The sequence below is a fragment of the Rhinopithecus roxellana genome, chromosome 21, assembly GCF_007565055.1.
Source record: "Rhinopithecus roxellana isolate Shanxi Qingling chromosome 21, ASM756505v1, whole genome shotgun sequence".
NCBI lineage: Eukaryota > Metazoa > Chordata > Mammalia > Primates > Cercopithecidae > Rhinopithecus > Rhinopithecus roxellana.
This window is the reverse complement of record NC_044569.1, coordinates 57009227-57036593: the sequence shown is the minus strand read 5'-3', so window position 1 is coordinate 57036593 and position 27367 is coordinate 57009227. Positions and strand designations below refer to the sequence as shown.

Sequence of the window (27367 nt, the reverse complement as noted above, 5' to 3'; positions counted from 1 at the left end):
TTATGGCACTTGAGTTCTGGTCATACATTTCTGACTCACAATTATTTAAAAATCAAACATTAGGCTGGGTGCAGGGGCACATACCTGTGGTGTCAGGTACTCAACAGGCTGAGGCGGGAGGATTGCTTGAGTCCAGGATTTTGAGGCCAGCCTGAGCAATATAGCAAGAGCCTGTCTCTTAAAAAGAGGTCAAAACATTAAAACTTCCCTTCAATTTCTTCTAGTACCTTTATTTTAAAATTTTTTATATTTAAATATTTGATTCTTTGGATTATCCTGACATAAGGTGTGAAGTATGGACCTAATGCCAAGTGTTGAATTATCCATCTTTCTACTACTGATTTAAAAGGTCATCTTTTTCATAAACTAAATTCCTGCATATATTAACATTTGGAGGCAGGCAGAGAGCTGATCAAAAAGAATGAAAGCAAACCCCTGGAGAAAGAAGAGCGTGGGAGAAACATACTGGGGAGCTGTGGAACCTTTCCTTTTCACTTTAGCTGACCTAATGAACACATGCACAACTGTTGTAACGTTTGCCTTGTAGAGCTACTGAAGGATTCTTAACCACCAACCACATAGAAACGAAGTAAGAGAAAAGGCTTTTTAATATGAAAACTATGTATTTGGGCACAAAAAGGCAATACACAGTAAGAAACCATATTCTATCAAATATGACATTCTGTAATCTAAGAATACACAAAATTTTGTTATTAAGAAATGCCAAGAGGAAAAAGAACTCTGTAAAGTCCTATTTGATTTACTTTGCTAGGGAAAAGGATGTTTATTTGGCTCTTGTCACAGTTCCATCATGTCTACTCTTCTTGTAAGTTCAGCTTCAATGCTATCCTACAGGAAGAAAGACATACCATAAATAAGGACATAAAACAAATGCTCTAACTTTTATTTAATGTTATTTAAAATAAGGGAAGCAAAAAAGGAAACATTAAAACAAAAAATTTTAAAAATACCATTATGAATATCTAATATGTTTTTAGACATTTCCTTGCTTTTACATCTCCCTTCTCTTCCACTGCAAAAGCACTCAGAGTCCTAAGTGATTCTAAGAAACATGTGAAGGGAAGGGAAAAAAAAACCTTTAGAGAGAGAAATCTGTAATGACACATGAATAAATTTTTCTGGCCTTTGCTACTAAAACAATATGCTTCCACAATGTCACTCACATCACTTCTTTTCCGCTTTTTTTTTTTGAGACGCAGTGTCACTCTGTTACCCAGGCTGGAGTGCAGTGGGACGATCTCGGCTCACTCTGCAACCTCTGCCTCCTGGGTTCAAGCAATTCTCTGCCTCAGCCTCCTGAGTAGCTGAGATTACAGGCGCTCAACACTACGCCTGGCTAATTTTTTTGTATTTTTAGTAGAGATGGGGTTTCACCATCTTGGCCTGGTTGGTCTTGAACTCTTGACCTTGTGATCCACCCACCTTGGCCTCCCAAAGTGCTGGGATTACAGGTGTGAGCCACTGCGCCCAGCCTCTTTTCCATTTTCATTGCCACTGTCCTCTTTACTTCTTCTCTGGCCCATATAGGCAAATTGGTTTCTGCAATGTTCTTTCTCCCTCCCCCAATCTACCCTAAACACTGGCTACAGAATAATCTTCCTAACGCACTAGCCTGATCAAAAAGCATAGTTTTGGCCAGGCATGGTGGCTCACGCCTATAATGCCAGCACTTTGGAAGGCCAAAGCTGGTGGATCACTTGAGGTCAGGAGTTGGAGACTAGCTTGGCCAACATGGTGAAACCCCATCTCTACTAAAAATACAGAAATTTGGCCAAATGCGGTAGCTCACGCCTGTAATCCCACCACTTTGGGAGGCCAAGGTGGGTGGATCACCTGAAGTCAAGAGTTCGAGACCAGTCTAGCTGATGTGGCGAAACCCCATCTCTACTAAAAATACAAAAATTAGCCGGGCGTGGTGGCAGGTACCTGTAGTTCCAGCTATTCAGGAGGCTGAGACAAGAGAATCGTTTGAACCTGGGAGGTGGAGGTTGCAGTGATCTGAGATCATGCCATTGTACTCCAGCCTGGGCAACAGAGCAAGACTCCATCTCAAAAAAAAATAAAATAAAATAAATAAAAATACAAAAATTAGCCGGGCATGGTGGTATGCACCTGTAATCCCAGCTACTCGGGAGGCTGAGGCATGAGAATTGCTTGAATCTGTGAGACGGAGGTTGCAGTGAGCTAACATCACTGCACTCTAGTCTGGAAGATAGAGCAAGACTCTTTCTCAAAAAAAAAAAAAATAAAAAGCATAGCTTTGATCATATTTCTCTTGAGTTTAAAAAACAAGGAAACACACAGCAGCTTTCCATGGTCTCTACATCCTCTAAGTTCAGCACTCTTTACATACTAAGGCCCTCTACATCATAAACCAATGAACTTTTTCCAACTCTATCTTACATTTCATGCTTCTAAGCAGCTGGAACTTATCACTTGCTACAGCTTGAATAAGTCCTCCATTTTTCAGCTTATATGACTTTGCAAATTCTTTTTGCCTAGACTATTCTGTATGTCTCAATATATCCCCCTTTTTCTACTAGGGAAATCTACACAAAATTTTAAAAGGCTAAAATACTACTATGTGTTTTGTTTGTTTGTTTTTGAGACGAAGTCTTGCTCTGTCCCCCAGGCTGAGTGCAGTGGCGCGATCTTGGTTCACTGCAACCTCCACCTCCCAGGTTCGAGCGATTCTCCTGCCTCAGCCTCCCGAATAGCTGGGATTACAGGCACACATCACCACGCCCAGCTTATTTCTGTATTTTTAGTAGAGACAGGGTTTCCCCATGTTGGCCAGGCTGGTCTTGAACTCCTGACCTCTGGTGATCTACCCGCCTCAGCCTCCCAAAGTGCTGAGATTACAGATGTGAGCCACCGTGCCCAGTTACTATGTGTTTTTTAATGGAAAAAATATATACACACATACACAACCAAAAAAGTATTAAAAGCTTCAGGAGAGGCCGGGCGCGGTGGCTCAAGCCTGTAATCCCAGCACTTTGGGAGGCTGAGACGGGCGGATCACGAGGTCAGGAGATTGAGACCATCCTGGCTAACACGGTGAAACCCCGTCTCTACTAAAAATAAAAAAAAAAACTAGCCGGGCGAGGTGGTGGGCGCCTGTAGTCCCAGCTACTCCGGAGGCTGAGGCAGGAGAATGGCGTAAACTCGCGGGCAGAGCTTGCAGTGAGCTGAGATCCGGCCACTGCACTCCAGCCCAGGCGACAGAGCAAGACTCCGTCTCAAAAAAAAAAAAAAAAAAAAAAAAAGCTTCAGGAGAATGATACACAGTAACTTTAGGACTGCTTACTGCTAAGGAGAAAGGAAAGAAGGATGAAGAGGACTTGAGCTATATTAGCATTTATTTTATTTTTTAAAAAATCTGAAAAAATTACAGGAACTACTTACTAATTCACGCTTTGCTTCTTCAATTTTCACTTGAGCAAGAGATGGATTCTTTAAAAAAAAAATAAAACAAGGAAAGGTTATATTGCCTCAATTCAGACTCAAGGAGAAAAATAATGCCACAATCCTTTTCAAAAGGCAAAAAGCCTCCCAGAGGGAAGACCTAACGTACATATAACACTGAAATTGACCACTGACTTTAAACCCTTAAAAATTGACACATTATTGTCTTTCTTTCTTTTTTTTTTTGAGACGGAGTCTCACTCTGTTGCTCAGGCTGGAGTGCAATGGCGCAATCTTGGCTCACTGCAGCCTCTGTCTCACGGGTTCAAGAGATTATCCTGCCTCAGCCTCCTCAGTAGCTCCGATTATAGATGCCCACCACCATGCCCGGCTAATTTTTGTATTTTTAGTAGAGACGGGGTTTCACCGTGTTGGTCAGGCTGGTCTCGAACTCCTGACCTCAGGTGATCAGCCTGCCTCAGCCTCCAAAAGTGCTGGGATTACAGGCGGGAGCCACCACACCTGGCCTAAACACACTATTTTCATGGTCATATAGTACCCTTAGGGAAGGTTGGAGGAAACAATTTTTTTTTAATACATGAAAATTATTACCGGCATTAAGTCTAAATAGGATTCCAATTTTTTCTTCAAAGGTATAGTCTGTTGCTTTAATCTTGCCAGTTTCTGGGGGTAAAAGAACACAGTCACAGAGTAACAGAAACATTCACAATGCAACTAATACTGCCCATTTCTGAAATAAAACACAACAAAGCATTAACATTAGTATATTTTAAATAATGTTATCAAATAAAGAGCTTCTAAGATAAATACACAAACTCACTCCAAATGGAAACAGCACCTGTTAGATGCTTAAAATAGGAAAGTGATATTCTTATTTAATTATTATTATTATTATTTGAGACGGAATCTCTCTGTGTTGCCCAGGCTGGAGTGCAGTGGTACAATCACGGCTTACGGTAGCCTCAAACGCCTGGGCTCAACCAACCTTCCTGCCTCAGCCTCCCAGGTAGCTGGGAACACAGGCATGCACCACCATGCCTGGCTAATTTTTTTTTTTTTTTTTTTTTTTGAGATGGAGTCTTGCTGTCGCCCAGGCTGGAGTGAGGTGGCGCAATCTCGGCTCACTGCAACCTCTGCCTCCTGGGTTCAAGCAATTCTCCTGCCTCAGCCTCTCAAGTAGCTAGGACTACAGGCACGTGCCACCACCCCAGCTAATTTTTTGTATTTTTAGTAGAGATGGGGTTTCACCGTGTTAGCCAGGATGGTCTTGTTCTCCTGACCTTGTGATCCACCCACCTCGGCCTCCCAAAATGCTAAGATTACAGGCATGAGCCACCATGCCCAGCCCTTTTTTTTTTTGAGATGGAGTCTTGCTCTGTCACTCAGGCTGGAGTGCAGTGGCACGATCTCGGGTCACTGCAACCTCTGCCTCCCGGGTTCAAGCGATTCTTTCTCCTGTCTCAGCCTCCTGAGTAGCTGGGATTACAGGTATGTCCCACCACGCACAGCTGATTTTAGTATTTTTAGTAGAGATAAGGTTTTGCCATTTTGGCCAGGCTGGTCTCAAACTCCCAACCTCATGTTATTTGCCCGCCTTGGCCTCCCAAAGTGCTGGGATTACAGGAATGAGCCACTGCGTCTGGCCTAATTGTTTTAACTTTTTGTAGAGCTAGAGTCTTGATGTGTTGCCCAGGCTGGTCTCAAACTCTTGGGCTTAAGTAATCTTCCTGCCTGTGCCTCCCAAAGTACTAGGATTACAGGTGTGAGCCACCATGCCTGGTCTTTACTCCCATTTATTAATAGGATTGAAGTATGCTGTCTAAGATAATCACAAAAGAATGTGATTAAGAGGAATCAAAACCTAAAGGAGGCTGGGTGTGGTGGCTCACACTTCTAACCCCAGCACTTTGGGAGGCCAAGGTGGGAGGATCACTTGAGCCAAGGAGTTTGAGACCAGTTTGGGCAACATAGCAAGACCCCCATCTCTATTTATTAAAACAAGGGAAAAAAATGTAAAGGAAGAACTAGAGTCCCAAATACATATTTATGAATTGTCAACACTAGATTCCAAGAACGAAGTATGAAAAAGTTAAGAATAATAAAACAAAACAAAACCCGCTATTTCTCTCTCTTCCCACCAAAACAGGTAAAACCTTTATATAACCTAAAATCCCAGAATTGCATTTGCTAACTACAGGAGTTTGGAGACCTGCATTTTACTGTCTACTGAAAGAGAAGAAAGGGGAGCACCCAGATGATTAGCTTATGGTCCTTTAATAAATTTGTCTAATAAATATATGCATAATACATAAGCGACTCCAGCAGAGTTTCTAACTTATAATAAAAAGGAAACCATGGAAATGTGAGGGCATATACAGCTAAACATGGAATAAAAGATATAAATACCAGTGAATATAGAGTACAAAGGTAAAGGAAAAGAAATCAGGTCCACAGTGAATAAAAGCCAAATAAAAATAAACAAATGAAAAAGCAGATCGTGGAGTAAAATTTTAAAGAAAGTAAAATTAAGTTAAAATAAGCTCACCTCCGATAGTACCACTAGGGACTGATGAGACAGAGAAGCATCCATGCCTCTGGCTGAAAGTTGCTCCTACAATTACCAAAAAAAGGAGTTCAGTTAAAAAATTATTTCAAAAGTGACCACCATCAAATATTTTTAACACATAACACGGTAAAAGAGGAGCTACAAAGTATAAATGAAAAACTGTACATGTATCTAAGCATTTGTACCTTACATGTGAATCCTTTCCACACTCATGCATTTGTGACAAGATGGGTACAATGTGTAAGGCCTGAGTTTCAGAGCCTGAATGCCTGAATTTGAATCTAGATCTGCTTACTATGCTGGCTATGTAATCTTAGGCAAGTTACCAACTTCTCCGTAGTCCTCTCATCTGTAAAAAGGGAATAATAATGCCTAGCTGTGAGGGTGATGGTAAAAAATAAGGATGAAGAGAGCTAACTATATTCAGTCCTTCATACAAACCTCTGCAGCCTTGATTCCAAATCTGAATTCCTCTGACTTTGCTTTTAGAAAGTCCACGTTCTGACGACGATTATCAACTTTGGCCCTTTCTATAGACAGATGCAACTCTGCTTTCTTGACATCCCTTTAAAAAGCAAAATTAAAAACATTTTCTTCTTCTTCTCCTCAGTAAAAGTATTGTACAATAGAAACTCTACTACTTTTGGATTCAATGCTGGCTTGGCCAAGAGTTGGTAACCAGGTCATCTTTCCCTCCATATTGCACTCTGGGCTTTTTTTTTGTTTTAAGAGATGAGGTCTTGGTCTGTCACTCAGGCTTGAATGCAGTGGTGTGATCACTGCAGCCTCAAGCTCCTTGGCTCAAGTGATCCTCCCACCTCAGTCTCCCATATAGCTAGGGCTACAGACACATGCCACTATACCTGGCTAATTTTTAAAATTTTTGTAGACGGCCAGCCACAGTGGCTTACATCTATAATCCCAGCACTTTGGGAGACCAAGGTGGGCAGACCTGGAGTCAGGAGTTCGAGACCAGCCTGGCCAACATGGTGAAACCCTGTTTTTACTAAAAATACAAAAATTAGCCAGACATGGTGGCATGCGCCTATAATCCTGGCTACTGGGGAGGCTGAGGCAGGAAAATCACTTGAACCTGGGAGGTGGAGGTTGCAATGAGCTGAGATTATACCACTGCACTCCAGCTTGGACGATAGAGTAACGCTCCATCTCAAATTTAAAAAAATAATAAAATAAATAATTTTTTTGTAGAGACGGTCTCACTATGCTGCCCAGGTTTACAACAATTTTACAATTAATGTCAGCCAATTATTCTTGAAGAAAGTAAATCAGCCACTCAAAAAAAAAAATTGGTGCTCACTTCGGCAGCTCATATATTAAAATTAGAACGATACAGAGAAAATTAGAATGGCCTCTGCGCAAGGAAGATGTGCAAATTTGTGAAGCGTTCCATATTTTGTTTTGTAGCTTATCTAGAAATAATATGGAAAACATTGCTGTTATTTTTGGCAAAGAAAGTCAATTTTGTATAGTTTATTTCAACCTAAATAAACTGTGAATTTTGTTTAAATAAAAATAATAATAATTTAACATATCCTGAAGTCAATTTGAAATAGGAGGTCCTAAAAACCTCTTTACTAAATGTGACATGAAGTTCGAGACCAGCCTGGCCAACATGGTGAAACACCATCTCTGCTAAAGATACAAAAAAATTAGCTGGGTGTGGTGGCAGGTGCCTGTAATCCCAGCTACTTGAAAGGCTGAGGCAGGAGAAACACTCGAACCTGGAAAGCAGAGGCTGCAGTGAGCTGAGATCACGCCACTGCACTCTAGCCTGGGTGACAAGAGAGAAACTCTGTCTCAAAAAAACAAACAAATAAATAAATAAAGATAAATGTGACAAGACAGTGCCTTGCACCTATGTAGTCAGTATTTGTTGAATAAATTTACATACCGCCAAATTACTTGTGCATATATACACATACCCCTGATCTATAGGCCCTAATTTCTGGGGCAAAAAGGACGTGAAAAAGGCCTAAAGTATCATAAGAGGGATACCACAGCTATAGCAAGAATGCACAACAAAACATAATGTGACTTTAAGTTGTATGGTAGTTTATAAGTATAAAAAAAAATCACGCCGGGCGCGGTGGCTCAAGCCTGTAATCCCAGCACTTTGGGAGGCTGAGACGGGCGGATCACGAGGTCAGGAGATCGAGACCATCCTGGCTAACACGGTGAAACCCCGTCTCTACTAAAAATACAAAAGACTAGCCGGGCGAGGTGGCGGGCGCCTGTGGTCCCAGCTACTCGGAGGCTGAGGCAGGAGAATGGCGTAAACCCGGGAGGCGGAGCTTGCAGTGAGCTGAGATCCGGCCACTGCACTCCAGCCTGGGAGACAGAGCCAGACTCCGTCTCAAAAAAAAAAAAAAAAAAAAAAAAAAAAAAAAAAAAAAAAAAAATCACATACAGTTTGAAAATTCTAAACCCCACATTATTTATTTAAAAAAAAAAAAAGGCAAGAGGCTGGGCATGGTGGCTCATGCCTGTAATCCCAGCATTTTGGGAAACCAAGGCAGGTGGACCACTTGAGGTCAGCAGTTCGAGACCAGCCTGGCCAATATGATGAACCCTGTCTCTACTAAAAACACAAAAATCAGCTGGGTGTGGTGGTGCGCATCTGTGCTCCCAGCTACTGGGGAGGCTGAGGCAGAAGAATCGCTTAAACCTGGGAAGTGGAGGTTGCAGTGAGCTGAGATTGCACCATTGCACCACTCTAGCCTGGATGTTACAGCGCGACTCCATCTCAAAAAAAAAGAAAAGAAAAGAAAAAAAACAAGGTAAGAAATTGTATGAATAAAAGCTGAGAAAGTCAGGCTGGGCGCAATGGCTTACGCCTGTAATCCCAGTACTTTGGGAGGCCGAAGTGGGTGGATCACCTGAGGTTGGGAGTTCGAGACCAGCCTGACCAACATGGAGAAACCCCGTCTCTACTAAAAATACAAAAAATACAAAATTAGCTGGGCGTGATGGCTCATGCCTGTAGTCCCAGTTCCTTGGGAGGCTGAGGCAGGAGAATCACTTGAACCTTGGAGGTGGAGGTTGCGGTGAGCTGAGATCGCGCCATTGTACTCCAGCCTGGGTGACAGAGTGAGACTCCATATCAAAAAAAAGAAAAAGCTGAAAAAGTCATATCCAACGATCTCCAGCTTCACTAATCATTCTACTTAAAAAAGTGTTTTATGGACCCTATTTCCTAATGTTTTTAAAATCACACCTACTACCAAAACTAAATTTGACAATGTCCTATTACTCCCTTATTTATAAATTGTCACCACTTAGAACTCAATTACTTACTCTTGTAGACATTTTTCTAATACTAACGTTGCAGTTAGATTTTTTTCAAGTTTTTCCAGTTCAATCTTGATTTCTTCACTTTTTGATTTGGTACGAAAGAGATTAGAGGTCAAATCATTCACTGCAGGGATAAAACTAAAAGAAGAATCTGGTCATATACATAGGCTTAATGGGCAATAATTATAATTACTCCTTATTGCTAAAAATGACTTTACTGCTATGTAGATTTTTATATAACCATGCTGTTCATACCTTTATGCGTTTTTTTACACACTATTCCCATTGCCTGGAATGCCCTTCTTCATTTGGCAAAGTTCCATTTGTTCCTTCAAAACTCAGATGAGCATCACTGTCATCCTGGCATTAACTACTGCCTTCTCTGTGCTACCCAGCTGTACCTTATACATACTTTTACTGTTACAACTGTCACACTATGTTATAGTTACATTTCCATCTCCCTTATTTGACTGTAAGCAGAGACTGTTCTTGAAGGCAGTTACTATCGTATTCATCTTGCTTCCCCAGTGTTATACCAGAGCTATAGTAAGAAGGCACAAAACATAATGTGACTTTAAGTTGTATGATAGTATGTAAGTATAAGAAAAAGTTTAAAAAATTCTAGGCCGGGCGCGGTGGCTCAAGCCTGTAATCCCAGCACTTTGGGAGGCCGAGACGGGCGGATCACGAGGTCAGGAGATCGAGACCATCCTGGCTAACACAGTGAAACCCCGTCTCTACTAAAAAAATACAAAAAACTAGCCGGGCGAGGTGGCGGGCGCCTGTAGTCCCAGCTACTCCGGAGGCTGAGGCAGGAGAATGGCGTAAAACCCGGGAGGCGGAGCTTGCAGTGAGCTGAGATCCGGCCACTGCACTCCAGCCCGGGCGACAGAGCGAGACTCCGTCTCAAAATAATAATAATAATAATAATAATAAAATTCTAAAACACACTGTATTTGTAAAAAAAAAAAAAAGGCAAGAAATTATATGATTCATCCTTGCTTCCCCAATGCTTATGCAACTAACATACAACTGGTATTTGTTATCTGCTGAACTTACTTAGTTCAAGTCTAGATTTCTGCTGCCATACAGTAGGCATGTTCTTATACCTAAAACACTACTCTTTGAGTTTATATACAAATTGCCTTTAAGTTGACAGGTAAGCTGTTCTGCTGCGTTGTTCTTTGATTATAGGTTATATTAATATTCATAGTCCTACCGGGCACAGTGGCTCATGCCTGTAATCCCAGCATTTTGGGAGGCAGAGGTGGGTAGATCACAAGGTCAGGAGTTTGAGACCAGCCTGGCCAGCATGGTAAAACCCCATCTCTACTAAAAATACAAAAAAATTAGCCAGGCATGGTGGCAAGCGCCTGTAATCCCACGTATTCGGGAGGCTGAGGTAGGAGAATCGCTTTACCCCGGGAGGTGGAGGTTGTAGTGAGCCCAGATCACGCCACTGCACTCCAGCCTGGGCGACAGAACAAGACTGTCTCAAAAACAAAAACAAAAACAAAATATTAGTAGTCCTAGCTAAGATATGGCCAAAAGTGATAGTCATATGAACTTTACAAGACTGGTTTTAAATCTCAGCTCTGCCATTTAGTAGCTCGGAGAAATTATTTAACCCACACCTCCTGACCCTCAGTTTCCTCTAAAGGTTGTTGGAAGAATCATGTTATTATATAAGTAAAATGCCTGTTAAAAAGAATGAAAATTCCTTACCTACTCAACAAAAAGGTAGACATAACCAAAATTTACTATGCTCAACCAAATCATTTAGCATACTATCTTTCTTATTATACACAGGAAACAATGTGATAGTAACTCCTTTCCAAATATACATGAGAACCACCCTTCATAAAACTAATCCTGGAAGAAGAAAACACTAAAAAGTAACCAATACCAAGTTTATCCAAATTAATTATACTTACTGGCAAAGACATGAAGTAACTAAATTCAGCGCTTTGTATTTACTGCCAATTTTTCATATAGAATTACTGCTGAGAACAAAAAGTCTTTAAGACCTTATAGCAGATATGATTGCGGAAATTAAAACTGAAGCAAGAATTACCTAGCTAGTGAGGTATCCTTTGTTTCAAGGGCCACCGAACTGTCAACCAAAGCATTCAGATACCTGGAACCAGTGCTAGAGAGGTTGGCAGGGGAAAAATTCACACTCTCCATGAGAAGGTCTTGAAGATACTTGGCTAAAAACATGAAAGAGTTCCATGGTGACTGTTTGCTTTTTAAAACATTTTTAACAGCTTTATCAAGACATACTTCACATACCATATAAGCCACCCACCTAAGGTATGTAATTCAGTGGCTTTTAGTGTATTCAGAGTTGTATGCCCATCGGTACGACTTATTCTTAAAAACATTTTCATCACTCCAAAAAGAAACTCTACATCCCTTAGTCATCACTTTATTTCTTTTTTCTTTTTGAAATGGAGTCTCGCTGCCACCTAGGCTGGAGTGCAGTGGTGCGATCTCAGCTCACTGCCATCTCCGTCTCCTGGGTTCAAGTGATTCTCCTGCCTCAGCCTCCTGAGTAGCTGGGATTACAGGTGCGCAACACCACGCCCAGCTAATGTTTTTTGTAGTTTTAGTAGAGACAGGGTTTCACTGTGTTGGCCAGGCTGGTCTTGAACTCCTGACCTTGTGATCTGCCCACCTCAGCCTCCCAAAGTGCTTGGATTACAAGTGTGAGCCACCGCCCCTGGTTTATTTTTTCTTCTAGAGACCAGATCTTGCTAGGTTGCCCAGGCTGATCTCAGGTGATCCGCCAGCCTTGGCCTCCCAAAGTGCTAGGATTACAGGTGTGAGTTACCATGCCCAGCCCCGTTTAGTCATCACTTTCTAATCTCCCAACCCATGAAACCCTAGCAACTACTTCCTGTCTTTATTCATTTGCCTATTTGGGACATTTCATATGAATGGCATCATAAGATGTGTGGTCCTCTGTGACTAGTTTCTTTCACAATAGTTTCAAGGTTCATCCATGCCACAGCATGTACCAGTACTTCATTCCTGTTTATGGCTGTATAATATTCCATTATATGGACATATCACATTTTATTTATCCACTTAACCATTGATGGACATTTGGGTTGTTTCCACATTTTGGCTATTATAAATGCTGCTAAAAACACTCATTCAGTACATGTCAGGTTTTGATATGAACACGTTTTCATTTCTCTTGGGTATAAATGGAATTGCTGGTCATATGTTAACTCTATGTTTAAACATTTTAGGAACAGTCAGATTGTTTTCCAAAGTGATTGGATGATTTTATATTCCCACTAGAAGTGATGAAGGCTCCAATTTTCCACATCTTCTCCAACAGTTGTAATATCTGTCTTTTTGATTATAGCCATCCTAGTGAGTATGAAGTAGCACTGTGGTATTTGTTTATTTTCTTGAGACAGGGTCTCCCTCTGTCATCCAGGATGGAGAACAGTGGCACGATCTCAGATGATCCTCCCACCTCGGCCTCCCAGTTAGCTGTGGACCACTATGCCTGGCTAATTTTTGTATTTTTTTGTAGAGATGGTGTTTTGCCATGTTGCCCAGACTGGTCTCGAACTCCTGGACTCAAGCGATCTGCCTGCCTTGGCCTCCCAAAGTGTTGGGATTACAGGCGTGAGCCACTATGTCCAGCCTAGCACTGTGGTTTTGATTTGAATTTCTCTGATGACTAATGATGCTGGGCTTTGTGACTATTTGTGTATCTTCGTAGGAGAAATGTCTACGTATACCCCTTGCCCATTTTAAAATTGGGCTCTTTTTATTATTGAGGTTTTCTTCGTTGTTGTTGTTGTTGTTGTTTTTGAGACAGGGTCTCACTCTGTCACCCAGGCTGGAGTACAGTGGCACAATCTTGGCTCATTGCAACCTCCACCTCTTGGGCTCAAGTGAACCTCCCACCTCAGCCTCCCAAGTAGCTGAGACTACAGGTGTCCACCACCATGCCTGGCTAATTTTGGTGATTTTTTTAGAGATGTGGTTTCGGCATGTTGCCTAGGCTGACCTCAAACGCCTGGGCTTAAGCAGTCTGTCCGCCTCAGCCTCCCAAAGTGGTGGGATTACAAGTGTGAGCCACTGTGCCCAGCCTTTATTATTGAGTTGTAAGAGTTCTTTACATGTTGTAGATACAAGTTACATATCAGATATATTTATAAATATTTTCTCCCATTCTGAGGACTGTCTCTTTTCATATTCTTTTTTTTTTTTTTTGAGACAGTCTCGCTCTGTTGCTCAGGCTGGAGTGCAGTGGCACAATCTCGGCTCACTGCAACCTCTGCCTCCCAGGTTCAAGTGATTCTCATGCCTCAGCCTCCCAAATAGATGAGATTACAGGTGCGTGTCACCACACTCAGCTAATTTTTGTTTTTTTTTTTTTTTTTTGAGACGGAGTCTCGCTCTATCACCCAGGCTGGAGTGCAGTGGCCGGATCTCAGCTCACTGCAAGCTCTGCCTCCCAGGTTTATGCCATTCTCCTGCCTCAAGCCTCCCGAGTAGCTGGGACTATAGGCGCCCGCCACCTCGCCCGGCTAGTTTTTTGTATTTTTTAGTAGAGACGGGGTTTCACGGTGTTAGCCAGGATGGTCTCGATCTCCTGCCCTCGTGATCCACCCGTCTCGGCCTCCCAAAGTGCTGGGATTACAGGCTTGAGCCACCGCGCCCGGCTAATTTTTGTATTTTTAGTAGAGACAGAGTTTCACCATGTTGGCCAGGCTGGTCTTGAACTCGGGACTCAGGTGATCCACCTGCCTCAGCCTCCCAAAGTGCTGAGATTATAGGTGTGAGCCATGACGCCCGGCCTGTCTTCATATTCTTGATGGTGTCCTTTGAGAACAAAAGTTTTACATTTTGATGATGTCTAATTTAAGTACTTTTTCTTTTGTTGCTTGTGCTTTTGGTATCATATCCAAGAAACCAATGCCAAATCCAAGGTTACAAGGGTATATACCTTTGTTGCCTTCTATGCATTTTAGGTTTAGCTCTTACATTTTTTAGGCATTTTTTTTTTTTTGAGGTAGGGTGTCACTCTATCACTCGAGCTGGAGTGTAGTGGCACGATATTGGCTCATTGCAACCTCTGCTTCCCGGGCTCAAGCAATCCTCCCACCTCAGCCTCCCAAGTAGCTGGGACTACAGGCACATGCCACCATGCCTGGCTAACTGTAGCATTTTTAGTAGAGACAGGGTTTCGCCCCGTTGGCCAAGCTGGTCTCAAACTCCTAACCTCAGGTGATCCACCCGCCTCGGCCTCCCAAAGTGCTGGGATTACACCGCACCTGGCCTTTTTAGGCTTTTTATTCATTTTGAGATAATTCTTCTATTTCGTGTGAGTTCGAGTCCAACTTCATTCTCGAGCATGTGGATATCCAGTTGCCCCTTTTGTTGAAAACGCTATTGTTTCCTCAGTTGAATTGTCTTGTTACACCCTTGTCAAAAATCAGTTGATCAGGAGATCAACTTGCAGCATAGTAGTGCAGGAGTTGGGCTGACCTGCTCTTCAGTGAAACTGGTGAAAATTATAAGAAAGAAAACAAACCCAACCATTTTTAAAGCCTCTAAAAATGGTCCTAAGGGTAAACAGCAAATGAAGAAACAACTATTCAATAAAATCTATAAAAAACTCAGTGAGGACACTGAGAATTTGTGGTATTTGAACCAAGACTCCTCCCTCCCTCCTCCCTTTCAGCTCACTGAGGCAGAGACTTCACTCCAGACTGCTACAGTCAACACAGGGTTTTCTTTGCTCCCAGCTCCCAGCTAGAAGGCTTTCTTCCTGGGAGAAGCAAGACTTTAGTGTTTTTTATCCTGCCACTAGCTATCTGCTACTGCATCCAAGTCCCAGGGGGATGTGGTCGAGAGGTGTCTGTCCAGCCACTGCTCTTGGAATGGAAGCTCCTGGAGTAAGGCAAGCTGAGAATACTGGAGTCCCAGTGGCCCTTGCTCTGGCTAGTGAGGTGGTGGTTCCACACCAGGAGAGGCAAGCCAAGAAGACCTAAGGCTGCCGCACTCCCTCTCTACCAAGCAGTTCCTATAGCTGGCATATCACTCAGTGAGAAACTTGACATTTTCCCTACTCAGCCCCAACTCCAACTCTAGAGCCTGGGCTCAGCGATTTTGCCTCGGGGGAAAAGCAAGTCATAAAACAGATGGCTCCCCATCTCTTCCCAAAGGAACTGACTACATTTGCAACAGAGCTTGGAGAGGTTCAAGCCTAACGGCAATCTCAAAAAGAGTAGAAGTTGTGGTCAAAGGAATTGGGAGCAGACTCAAGATACAAGCTAAACTGCAGGGCAGTTAGTTTGCAGGGGAGAACCAGTGAGTAAGACATCTACGAGGAGCCATCCAGAAGATAAAACAAATATCTAACTGACCCCAGAAACTACTCCTCTAAGGGAGCTAGAATTTGATTGGAATTACTTGTAGAGCAGTGTATGCCCAGGGCCTTGTGGAAAACAACAGCTGTCAATTAGTGGAATTTTACAGTTAGGTGTGCTCAGTGAAAGAGAGGAAGTCAGCGTGACCCAAACACTGTCAACTCAGAGTGACCTTGGGGATACTCAAGTATGTGTCTCCCTGAGGAGCAACATCAGGAGTTTAACACTGTTTAACACTGTAGGGGATAAACAGACTTCACTAAAATAGTCCAGCCAGCAGACAGGTAAGTAAATAACAATAACAGGAGGAAGTAAGATTAGTACCCAGCAAGGATACAATACGTTGTCTGAAATGTCCAGTTTCCAAGAACAACAACAACAACAAAAAAGAGGAATGTGGCCGGGCGCCGTGGCTCACGCGTGTAATCCCAGCACTTTGGGAGGCCGAGGCAGGCGGATCACAAGGTCAGGAGATCAAGACCATTCTGGTTAACACGGTGAAACCCCATCTCTATTAAAAATACCAAAAATTAGCTGGGCATGGTGGCGGGCACCTGTAGTCCCAGCTACACGAGAAGCTGAGGCAGGAGAATGGCATGAACCCGGGAGGCGGAGCTTGCAGTGAGCCCAGATTGCGCCACTGCACTCCAGCCTGGGCAATAGAGTGAGACTCTGTCTCAAAAAAAAAAAACAAAAAAAAGAAAACAAGGAATGCAAAGAACAAGAAAGGAACTGTAATGGAAAAAAGCAAGCAGCACAAGCTGCCTGTGAGAATGACCAGATGTTGGCTTTATCAGGAAAAACTTCAAATATCCATAATAAGCATGTTCACAGAATTAAAGGAAACCAATTAAAGAAGGAACATGAGGTAAGACGAAAATGTTGCATCAAATAAAGAACATCAATGAAGAGAAAGAAATTGTAAGAAAAGAACTAAATGAGAATTCTAGAGTGAAATAACTGAACTGAAAAATTCATTAGAGAGAATTAACACTAGATTTGCAGTGGCAGAAGAAAGAATAAGTGAACTTGAAGATAGATCAAAAGATATTGTGGGCTGGGCATGGTGGCTCACGCCTCTAATCCCAGCACTTTGGGAGGCCGAGGCAGGCAGATCACTCAAGGTCAGGAGTTTGAGACCAGCCTGGGCAACATGGTGAAACCCCATCTTTACTAAAAATACAAAACTTAACCAGGCATAGTGGTGCACGCCTGTAGTCCCAGCTACTTGGGAGACTGCAGCGCGAGAATCACTTAAACCCAGAAGGTGAAGGCTGCAGTGAGCTGAGATTGTGCCACTGCTGTAGCCTGGGCAACAAGAGTGAGACCCTGTCTCAAAGGAAAAAATAAATAAATAAAAATATGGAAGCCAAAGAACAGAGAAAAAAGAATAAAGGAAAATGAAAGGCAAGGTGCAGTGGTTCATGCCTGTAATCCCAGCACTTTGGGAGGCCGAGGCAGGCAGATCACTTGAGGTCAGGCGTTCAAGATCAGCCTGGCCAACATGATGAAACCCTATCTCTATTAAAAATACAAAAATTAGGCCGGGCCCTGTGGCTCACACCTGTAATCCTAGCACTTTGGGAAGCTGAGGTGGGAGGATCCCCTGAGGCCAGGAGTTCAAAACCAGCCTGTCCAACATGGCAAAAACCGGTCTCTAATAAAAATACAAAAATTAGCCAGGTGTGGTGACAGATGCCTATAATCCCAGCTACTCAGGAGGCTGAGACAGAATTGCTTGAGCTGGGGAGGCAGAGGCAGAGGTGGCAGTGAGCCGAGATCACGCTCCTGCACTCCAGCCTGGGCAACAGAGTGAGACTCTGTCTCAAAAATAATAACATTAATAATATAACAAGAAACAATGCTGAAAATTTACCATGGTCTGCAATAATATACACATTCAGGAAGCTCAACAAATGCAAGTAAAATAAATGTAAAGAGAACTACAAACAGACATATCAAAGTAAAAAATGCTGAAGTAAAAGAAAATCTTGAGGCCGAGTGCATTGGTTCATGCGTGTAATCCCATTTTGGGAGGCCGAGTTGGATAGATCAGGAGATCGAGACCATCCTGGCTAATACGGTGAAACCCCGTCTCTACTAAAAAATACAAAAAACTAGCCGGGCGAGGTGGCGGGCACCTGTAGTCCCAGCTACCCAGGAGGCTGAGGCAGGAGAATCGCTTGAACCCAGAAGGTGGAAGTTGCAGTGAGCTGAGAATGCATCACTGCACTCCACCCTGGGCGACTTCGTCTCAAAAAAAAAAAAAAAAAAGAAAGAAAATGTTGAAAGCAGCAAGAGAAAAACTACCTGTTACTTACAAAGAAACCCCAGCAAGATTAATAGCTGACTTCTTGGTGAAATAATGTAGGCCAGAAGACAGTGAAATAACACATTCAAAGTGCTCAAACAGAAAAAAATCTTCAACCAAGAATCCTATACCTAGCAAAACTACCTTTAAAAAATGAAGGCACAGGCCGGGCGCGGTGGCTCAAGCCTGTAATCCCAGCACTTTGGGAGGCTGAGACGGGCGGATCACGAGGTCAGGAGATCGAGACCATCCTGGCTAACACGGTGAAACCCCGTCTCTACTAAAAAATACAAAAAAACTAGCTGGGCGAGGTGGCGGGCACCTGTAGTCCCAGCTACTTGGGCGGCTGAGGCAGGAGAATGGCGTAAACCCGAGAGGCGGAGCTTGCAGTGAGCTGAGATCCAGCCACTGCACTCCAGCCCGGGCGACTGAGCGAGACTCCCTCTCAAAAAAAAAAAAAAAAAAAATGAAGGCACAGCCTAGGCAAAATAGCAAGATCCCACCTCTACAAAAAAATTTTAAAGGCCAGGTTGGTGACTCATGCCTGTAATCCCACACTTTGAGAGGTCAGATAGGTGGATCACATGAGGTTAAGAGTTCAAGACCAGCCTGGCCAACCTCATGAAACCCTGCCTCTACTAAAAATACAAAATTAGCCAGGTGTGGTGGCTCATGCCTATAATCCCAGCTACTGGGAAGCTGAGGCAAAAGAATCACTGGAACCCAGGAGGCAGAGGTTGCAGTGAGCTGAGATTGTTCCACTGCACTCAAGTCTGGGCAACAAGAGCAAAACTCCATCTAAAAAAAAAAAATTAGAAAAATAAGCTGGGCATGGTGATTCACACCTGTAGTCCTATCTACTTGGGAGGCTAAGGCAGGGGGATCACTTGAGCCCAGGAATTTGAGGCTGCAGTGAGCTATGATCATGCCACTGCACACCAGCCTGGGTGACAGAGCAAGGCTCTGCGTCAAAAAAAAAAAAAAAAAAAAAAAGGACAAAATAAAGTCTGCTAGATAGAAAAAAACTGAGAGAATCTGTTGCTAGCAGACTCAACGTACAAGAACTAAGGGAAGTTTTGTAGGCTGAAATCAAGTAGCCTCAAATAGTAATCTGAATGCATATGAAAAAACAAAGACTATAAGTAATGGTAACTATGGAATTATAAAGAGAACATACATGCATATTTTTTCTACTTTCTTCTCTTAACTGTTTAAAAAAGCAACTGAGGCAGGGCGTGGTGGCTCACTCCCCGCACTTTGGGAGGCCGAGGTGGGCGGATCATGAGGTCAGGAGTTCGAGACCAGCCTGGCCAACATGCTGAAACCCTGTCTGTACTAGGAACACACAAATTACCTGAGCATGGTGGCATGTGCCTGTAATCCTAGCTATTTGGGAGGCTGACTCAGGAGAATTGCTTGAACCTGAGAGGCGGAGGTTGCAGTGAGCCGAGATCACGCCACTGCACTCCAGCCTGGGCGACAGAGCATGACTCTGTCTCGGAAAAAAAAAAAAAAAAAAAAAGAAAAGAAAAAGAATACTCCACCCAATGAGAGAATATACATACTTCTCAAGGGCATATGGAACATTCTTCAGGAAAGAATAGCTTTATGCTGGGCCATAAAACAAATGTCAATACATTTAAAAGGATCAAAATAATGCAAGGTATTCTTTGGTCAAAATGAAATGAAATTAGAAATCAATAACAGAAAGAAATTTAGGAAACTCACAAATATATAGTTTGGCTCCATGTCCCCACCTAAATCTCATGTTGAATCATACTCCCCGTGTGTTGGGGAGGGGACTGGTGGGAGGTGCCCGGATCATGGGGGCGGACGCCCCCCTTACTGTTCTCGTGATAGTGAGTTCTCACCGGATCTGATGGTTTAAAAGTGTGGCACTTCCAGCTTTGCGCTCTCTCTCTCTCTCCTGCTCTGGCATAGTGAGTAAGACGTGCCTTGCTTCCCCTTCGCCTTCAACCATGATTGTAACTTTCCTGAGGCCTCCTCAGCCATGTGGAACTGTGAGTCAATTAAACCTCTTTTCTTTTTTTTTTTTTTTTTGAGGCGGAGTCTCGCTCTGTCACCCGGACTGGAGTGCAGTGGCCGGATCTCAGCTCACTGCAAGCTCCGCCTCCCGGGTTTACGCCATTCTCCTGCCTCAGCCTCCCGTGCAGCTGGGACCAGGCGCCCGCCACCTCGCCCGGCTAGTTTTTGTATTTTTAGTAGAGACGGGGTTTCACCGTGTTAGCCAGGATGGTCTCGATCTCCTGACCTTGTGATCCGCCCGTCTCGGCCTCCCAAAGTGCTGGGATTACAGGCTTGAGCCACCGCGCCCGGCCCAAACTTCTTTTCTTTATACCTAGTCTCAGGTAGTTCGTTATAGCAATGTGAGAACGGACTAATACAAAGTCGAATTAAACAACACACTCCTAATAACCAACAGGTAAAGATTAACTCAAACACATTAGAAAATACTTTGAAAAGAATGAAAATAAAGATACAATGCAACAAAACTTATGAAATACATTGCAAACGGCATGTGGAGGGAAATTTATACTTGTAAATTCCTATTTTAACAAAGAAGAAAGATCTCAAATCAATAGCCTAACTTTCCATTTTAAGACACTGAAAAAAGAAGAGCAGACTAAACCTAAAGCAAGCCGAAGTAACGAAATACTAAAAATCAGAGTGGGCCAGGAGTGGTTGCTCACACCTATAAATCATAGCACTTTGGGAGGCTGAGGCAGGGTCAGAAGTTTAAGACCAGCCTGAGCAACATGGTGAAACACTGTCTCTAGTAAAAATACAAAAATTCGCTGGCTATGGTGGCCTGCGCCTGAATCCCAGCTACTCACGGGGCTGAGGCAGGAAAATTGCTTGAACCTGGGAGGCAGAGGTTGCAGTGAGATGAGATCATGCCACTGCATTCCAGCCTGGGTGACGGAGTGAGACTCTGTCTCCAAAAAAAAAAAAAAAGGAAAGAAAAAAAATAGAGTGGAAATTAATAGTATAGAGAATAGAAAAACAATAGGGAAAAAAAGTGAAACTAAAAGCTGGCTCTTTAGAAAAATCAACAAAATGGAGAGGCCTGGCAGTGGCTCAAGTCTGTAATCCCAGCACTCTGTGGGGCAGAAATGAGTGGACTGCTTAAGCTCACGAGATGGGGTGGGAAGGGGGTCCGGGCATGAGGAGTGTGGGGTGTGGCTGAGGCAGGAAAACCCCTGAGTCCTAGAAGTTAAGGCTCACGTGATGGCGCCGCTGCACTCCAGACTGGGAGACAGAGTGAGACCCTGTCTCAAAAATAAATAAATAAATAAGGCCAGGAGTGGTGGCTAACGCCTTTAATCCCAGCACTTTGGGAGGCTGAGGCAGGCGGATCACGAGGTCAAGAGTTCTAGACCAGCCTGAATAACACGGATAAACCCCAACACTACTGAAAAAAATACAAAAATTAGCCGGGCATGGTGGCACACAACTGTAATCCCAGCTACTTGGGAAGCTGAGGCAGAAGAATCACTTGAACCCAGGAGGCAGAGGTTGCAGTGAGCCGAGATTGCACCACTGCACTCCAGCTGGGCGACAGAGCGAGACTCTGTCTCAAAAAATAAATAAATAAATAAATTGTCTAAGAAGAGAGAAGACAAATCAGAAATGAGAGCGAGGACAGTCCTACCAACCTATTTTCTAAAAAGAATTATAAAGAAATACTAAAAACAATTGTATATCAACAACTTAGGAAACTTAGATGAAATGAACCAAACTGACTCAAGAACAGATCATTTGAATAGGCCTACAACAAGTGAACAGATTGAACTAGTAACAAAAAACCTTCTCACAAAGAAAAGTCCGGGTCTAGATGACTTCACCACTGAATTCTACCAAATAATTTAAAGAAAAATTAACACCAATTTTTCACCAACTCTTCCAAAAAACAGGAAAAAAAAGTAATTCCCAACTGTTTCCATCAGACTGGTATTATCCTGATACCAAAACCAGATAAAGACATTATAAGAAAAGAAAACTGGCCGGGCATGGTGGCTCACGCTTGTAATCTTAACACTTTGGGAGGCCAAGAAGGGTGGATCACCTGAGGTCAGGAATTCAAGACCAGCTTGACCAACAAGGCAAAACGCCATCTCTGCTAAAAATACAAAAATTAGCCGGGCGTGGTAGTGGGTGCCTGTAATCCCAGCTACTCTGGGAAGCTGAGGCAGGAGAATTGCTTGAACCCAGGAGACAGAGGTTGCAGTGAACTGAGATCGTGCCACTGCACTCCAGCCTGGGTGTGACAGAGCAAGATTCCATCAGAAAAAAAAAAAAAAAAAAAGAAATTAAAAAATATATATATTATACCAGGAGCAATTGAGATTTTTCCTAGGGATAAATGTTGGTTCAATGTCTGAAAGTTAATTAATGTAATACATCACATCAAGAGAATAAAAAACAAAAATCACATGATCATGTCAAAAGACACAAAAAAAGCAAATGACAAAATCCAATACCCTTTCTTGATAAATGTACTCAACAAACTAGGAATAGAAGTAAATTTCCTTGCTTGTAATCCCCGCACTTTGGGAGGCCAAGGTGGGTGGATCATTTGAGGTCAGGAGTTTGAGACCAGCCTGGTCAATATGATGATACCCCGCCTCTATCAAAAATAAAAAAATTAGCCAGGTGTGCTGGGCGCCTGCCTGTAATTCCAGCTACTTGGGAGGCTGAGGCAGGAAAATCAAACGAACCCGGGCGGTGCAGGTTGCAGTGAGTGGAGATTGCGCCACTGCACTCCAGCCTGGGTGACAGAGCGACACAGCACTTGCCAATTCTGTCCAACACCATATTGGAGGTTTTAGCCAAGGCAATTTCTTCTCATTTGCCTCCTCAACTGACAAATCGGTGGCATGAAGAATAAATAGTTTCAATAGTTTCATCTGTATTCCTCATGATTAAAAATCTTCATACAGCCAGGCACGTGGTGTGCACCTATAATCCCAGCTACTTGGTAGGCTGAAGTAGGAGGATCACTTAAACCCCAGTAGTTCAAGACCAACCTGAGCAAAATAGGAAGACTCTGTCTCTCCACTATAAAAAACAAAAACAACAACAAAAAACTTCATCTAAAAGTTTTATGTCCCTTCCCAATTCCTGCAAATATTTCCAAAATGTTCCAATCTCATGTGCTGTAAAGAACTGTGCTTTGCAGAAATAAAAACTGCACCTAAGAAATGATTTGGATTATTTTTAACTCAAAGGTCATTCAAGTCCAGAGAGCTATATATAGCATTACTACTCAGTTTTTAGAATTGCAAACAGAAGAAACTGACACTCTTTACCAATACACATGAATGTACACTTGTTATAAAGTTCCACATATGTTTCATTTTCTGCTCAACACTTTCACTGTATAAAAGAAGGAAAAACTTAGAAAAGAGAAGTAATGATGCATAGAGTTATCAGATATCAATGGTGGCAATGCTTTTCTAGATACCTAAACAGAAAAAACTGTGTTAAAATTTTGCTTACATTAGTTAGAACATTTGTTATTTAATATGTATCACCCTGAAAGGTATTTAAGGACAGACATAAATAATTTTACTTTGAAATGCTTAGATTTTTGGTTACAGTATATGATAGACAAAAAAGAAAGCTCTTATAAAATGAGATTTTTCTGGGCTCCAAGTCCCTTTCTCTGTACTGTATTTTAATAATTATAAAAATAAAATCATTTAAAAATAAGACAATTTTAAAAGCACATATATGGGAGAATATAGCTATAAAGGAGTGGCACAGGGGAGGTTTTTGGGGTGATAGAACTGTTCTGCATCCTGATTGTGTGTGTGATTTCAGGTTGTGGGAGTGGTTCTACACTCTAAGTGTATTAAAATGGTACACAAAAACAAAAAGTCAATTTTGCCATATGTTAATTTTTAATTAATTGTTTGTTTGTTTGCTTGTTATGAGACAGAGTCTCACTCTGTTGCCCAGACTGGAGTGCAGTGGTGTGATATCTACTCACTTCAGCCTCCACCTCCCGGGTTCAAGCATTTCTCCCACCTCAGCATCCCAAGGAGCTGGGATTACAAGCACACAAAAATTATCCACACACCTGGATAATTTTTGTATTTTTAGTAGAGACGGGGTTTTACCATCTTGGCAGGCTGCTCTCAAACTCCTGGCCTCAAGTGATCCGCCCACCCTGGCCTCCCAAAGTGCTGAGATTACAGGTGTGAGCCACTGTACCTGGTCCTGCTGTATATTGATTTTTAAAAGGAAACTGGAAAAATGCACATATGCAATAGAATCAAATATAAACTGCACTATATTTAAAATATCATATGTAACAAATACCATACATCTGGTTAAATATAGGGCAGATGCAGGCCTCACTTCCTCTCTCTTTGGTATATTCTCGTATCTAAAAAGATTTTCGTCAATCTTTACTTTTGTGGTTTGTATTATAAAAACAATAGGCGTCTTGAATGCACTTTTTCAAACTGTATACACCCAGCAGAAAATTCGAATGCAATCTCCTGATACGTAGTCATAGGGTAATTTTGTCCAAGTCTCATATTTCATGGCCACCTCCTCAGGTGTCCTGATAGGTTCATATGACTAAATCACGGAGACCGGAAACGGACCAAACAGATAGGTAAGTAAAACACCACAAGGCATCTTATGTGTCAGGCTAACAAGTTTAGACTCTTTTAAGGCTTACTATTTTTCTATCGGAGTACCAATAAGGTATTTAGTATAATAATATTTATTGTTTAGAGAATTACTACTGGCTGGGCAGGGTGGCTCATGCCTGTAGTCCCACCACTTTGGGAGGCTGAGGTAGGCAGATTACCTGAGGTCAGGAGTTCAAGAACAGCCTGGCCAATATAGTGAAACCGTGTCTCTACTAAAATACAAAAATTAGCTGGGCGTGATGGTGCAGGCCTGTAGTCCCAGCTACTTGGGAGGCTGAGGCACAAGAATCACTTGAACCCAAGAGGTGGAGGCTGCATTAAGCTGAGATCACGCCACTGCACTCCAGCCTGGGTGACAGAGCAAGATTGTACCCCCCCAACACACACAAAAATATATATATATATATATATAACATAAAACAATAATAAAAAAGAAAGTTACTACTTTAACACAGTGGATGAAAAATCCGGGAAAAATAAAGGAGCAAAACAAGTAGTCTACAGTAAATTAATCCTGTATACTTTAGAGTTATAAAATTTGGTTACTTCTATTTATTCTTGTTCAAAACTCTGGACTTAATCTCACCTTCTGATTCGTATTCACTTGCTTTCTGCTTCAAGTCCTCTACCACCAGGCAGACATCCCTGTCCCGGACCCTGTTGCGTTCTGAGAGGTGATGTAAAATCTCTGTGGTCCGTGGGTTCACTTCATACTGTGGAATGGGATGATCTCCAAATATTTTTTTTAACCACGCAGCAACCTAACCATTAAAAGAAAGACAAATATTATAAGCCTTGTTTACTGTAATGGCTCGATGAGATTATGACAAAGAAGTGATCAAAAGCAAACTAAATGCTTTCTGTGACTATTTTGGAGGCTTACTTCACAACCTCACTTGTCTTTAGGGAGATACTAGATATCAGTAAAACAAAAAGTGACCAAGTACACAACGAATAAGACTAAAAATTACCAGAGAACAATCCATTCTTTCCCAAATCTACAAAAGCAGTACAGGCTAACAATTTGCCCCGCTTGAAAAACTTTAAAGCTTAATAGAACAGTGAGAAAGCATTATTAGACCGTGCATAGCCTGAAAAAAGCAACTGTCCCTCGATCACCAGACGCCCCGCCGCGCCAGGAGGCTCCCAGTGTTGGGATGCAGGGCGCGGAAGCCGCTCAGATGTGGAAGCATGGGGTGAGCAGCGAACCGGAAGGTGGCTTTGGCTTCTTAAGTCCCACTCCAGAGTCTGTTGCCAGGGGCTGCTCAACGCCTCTCCCAGGCCAGATCCAAACAAGGGGAGGCCTGGGCAGGAAGGGAAAGGCATTTTTCAGGAGGGTCTAAGCACAGGGGGGCTTGCAGATAGTAACTGCAGCACTGAAAGACGGATGTGTGGAATACGGGAGAGAAAAGCAGACGTGGCGCGCACAGGAGACCCGCCAGCGGCGCGGGGGTGTCAAAAACGCGTTTTCCGGGAGGCCACCGATCCCCATTCCCGCCACAGCACCTGCGTTTCTCTCTCCCCCAGTGGCTCCATAGCTGCCGCTCCCGCTGGAGAAGCGCCCCGCTCACTCCCTAGGCTCCGCCCACACGCCGTTGGCACCCGCCTCTCGCCGGGTCCGGGATTTCTGGGAGTTGTGGTTTTTCCTAGGGCTGCCGGCCGCTGAGCGCCTGTGCAAGGCTGGTCCAAGGCTCTGGCATCGCAAGCCTGGCTTCCTTGCCACTTCCCAGCTCTTCCCGCCTTCCGCGGAATAATCTCCACTACGAGAAACAGAGCAGCCTAGAACCAGGTTGTTTTTTCTTTCTTTTATTTTTATTTCTCGTTTGAATCACTTGTCGTTTAAAAAAGTACTTGAAATGTTTGGTTCTTGGTTAGCAAGATGTTTGTGTTTCTTCCACATTGATTGCATCCATTTAGAATTTATATTCTACCTTGGTAATATGAGCTGTGGCAATCTTAACCTACCTAAGAACTACGGAAATTTTTTTTTTGTTTTGAGACGGAGTCTCTCTGTGTTGCCCAGGCTGGAGTGCAATGGCGCGATCTCCGCTGCCTCCCAGGTTCAAGCGATTCTCCTGCCTCAGCTTCCCGAATAGCTGCTGGGATTACAGGCATGTGCCACCATGCCCGGCTAATTTTTGTATTTTTAGTAGCGACGGGGTTTCACCATGCTGGCCAAGCTGGTCTCGAACTCCCGACCTCAGGCGATCGGCCCGCCTCAGCCTCCCAAAGTGCTGGGATTACAGGCGTGAGCCACCGCGCCCGGCCAGGAAAATGTTTTTTAGCGGCGTCGATCTGCTGGTACTGTCACTGCTACTCAGCCATTGTTCAGTTCATTTCTTGCCTTCCCTAAGTTTCTCTCCTCCCTCCATCACCCTGTAATTTAAACAGCATGAGAGGTTCTTCATATACATTTATATAGCAAGGTAACTTTTTAATATGTTTTTATATTTTTGTTTCATATTTTACAGGGTCTCTGTAAAATAAATGGACACGTATTATTTTACCCATTTTTACATAAAACATATACACAAGGATTAAATGACTTGATTAAGATTAGGTAGTAGAGTTGGAAGGTGACCGAAATGTTCTGGCTCCAGTTGTGTTTCGGTCTCCACACTGCTATCAGCAACCTTCTATAGTG

General features: G+C 42.9%; 1 protein-coding gene and 1 non-coding gene across 2 annotated transcripts; one reads left to right on the top strand and one right to left on the bottom strand.

Moving 5' to 3' along the window:
• Window positions 1-590: 590 nt before the first annotated feature.
• Window positions 591-26319, bottom strand: HAUS1 (HAUS augmin like complex subunit 1). The gene is made up of 9 exons (XM_010386825.2): window positions 26230-26319; window positions 25310-25484; window positions 11400-11535; window positions 9329-9463; window positions 6455-6578; window positions 5993-6058; window positions 4039-4110; window positions 3427-3474; window positions 591-849 (listed from the first exon to the last, which is right to left on the bottom strand). Exons 1-9 carry the CDS (start codon window positions 26257-26259, stop codon window positions 799-801), a joined length of 837 nt encoding a protein of 278 aa, XP_010385127.1. The 5' UTR covers window positions 26260-26319; the 3' UTR covers window positions 591-798.
• Window positions 7324-7430, top strand: LOC115895614. The gene has a single exon (XR_004055794.1). It is a non-coding gene; the product is annotated as a U6 spliceosomal RNA (small nuclear RNA).
• Window positions 26320-27367: the final 1048 nt, after the last annotated feature.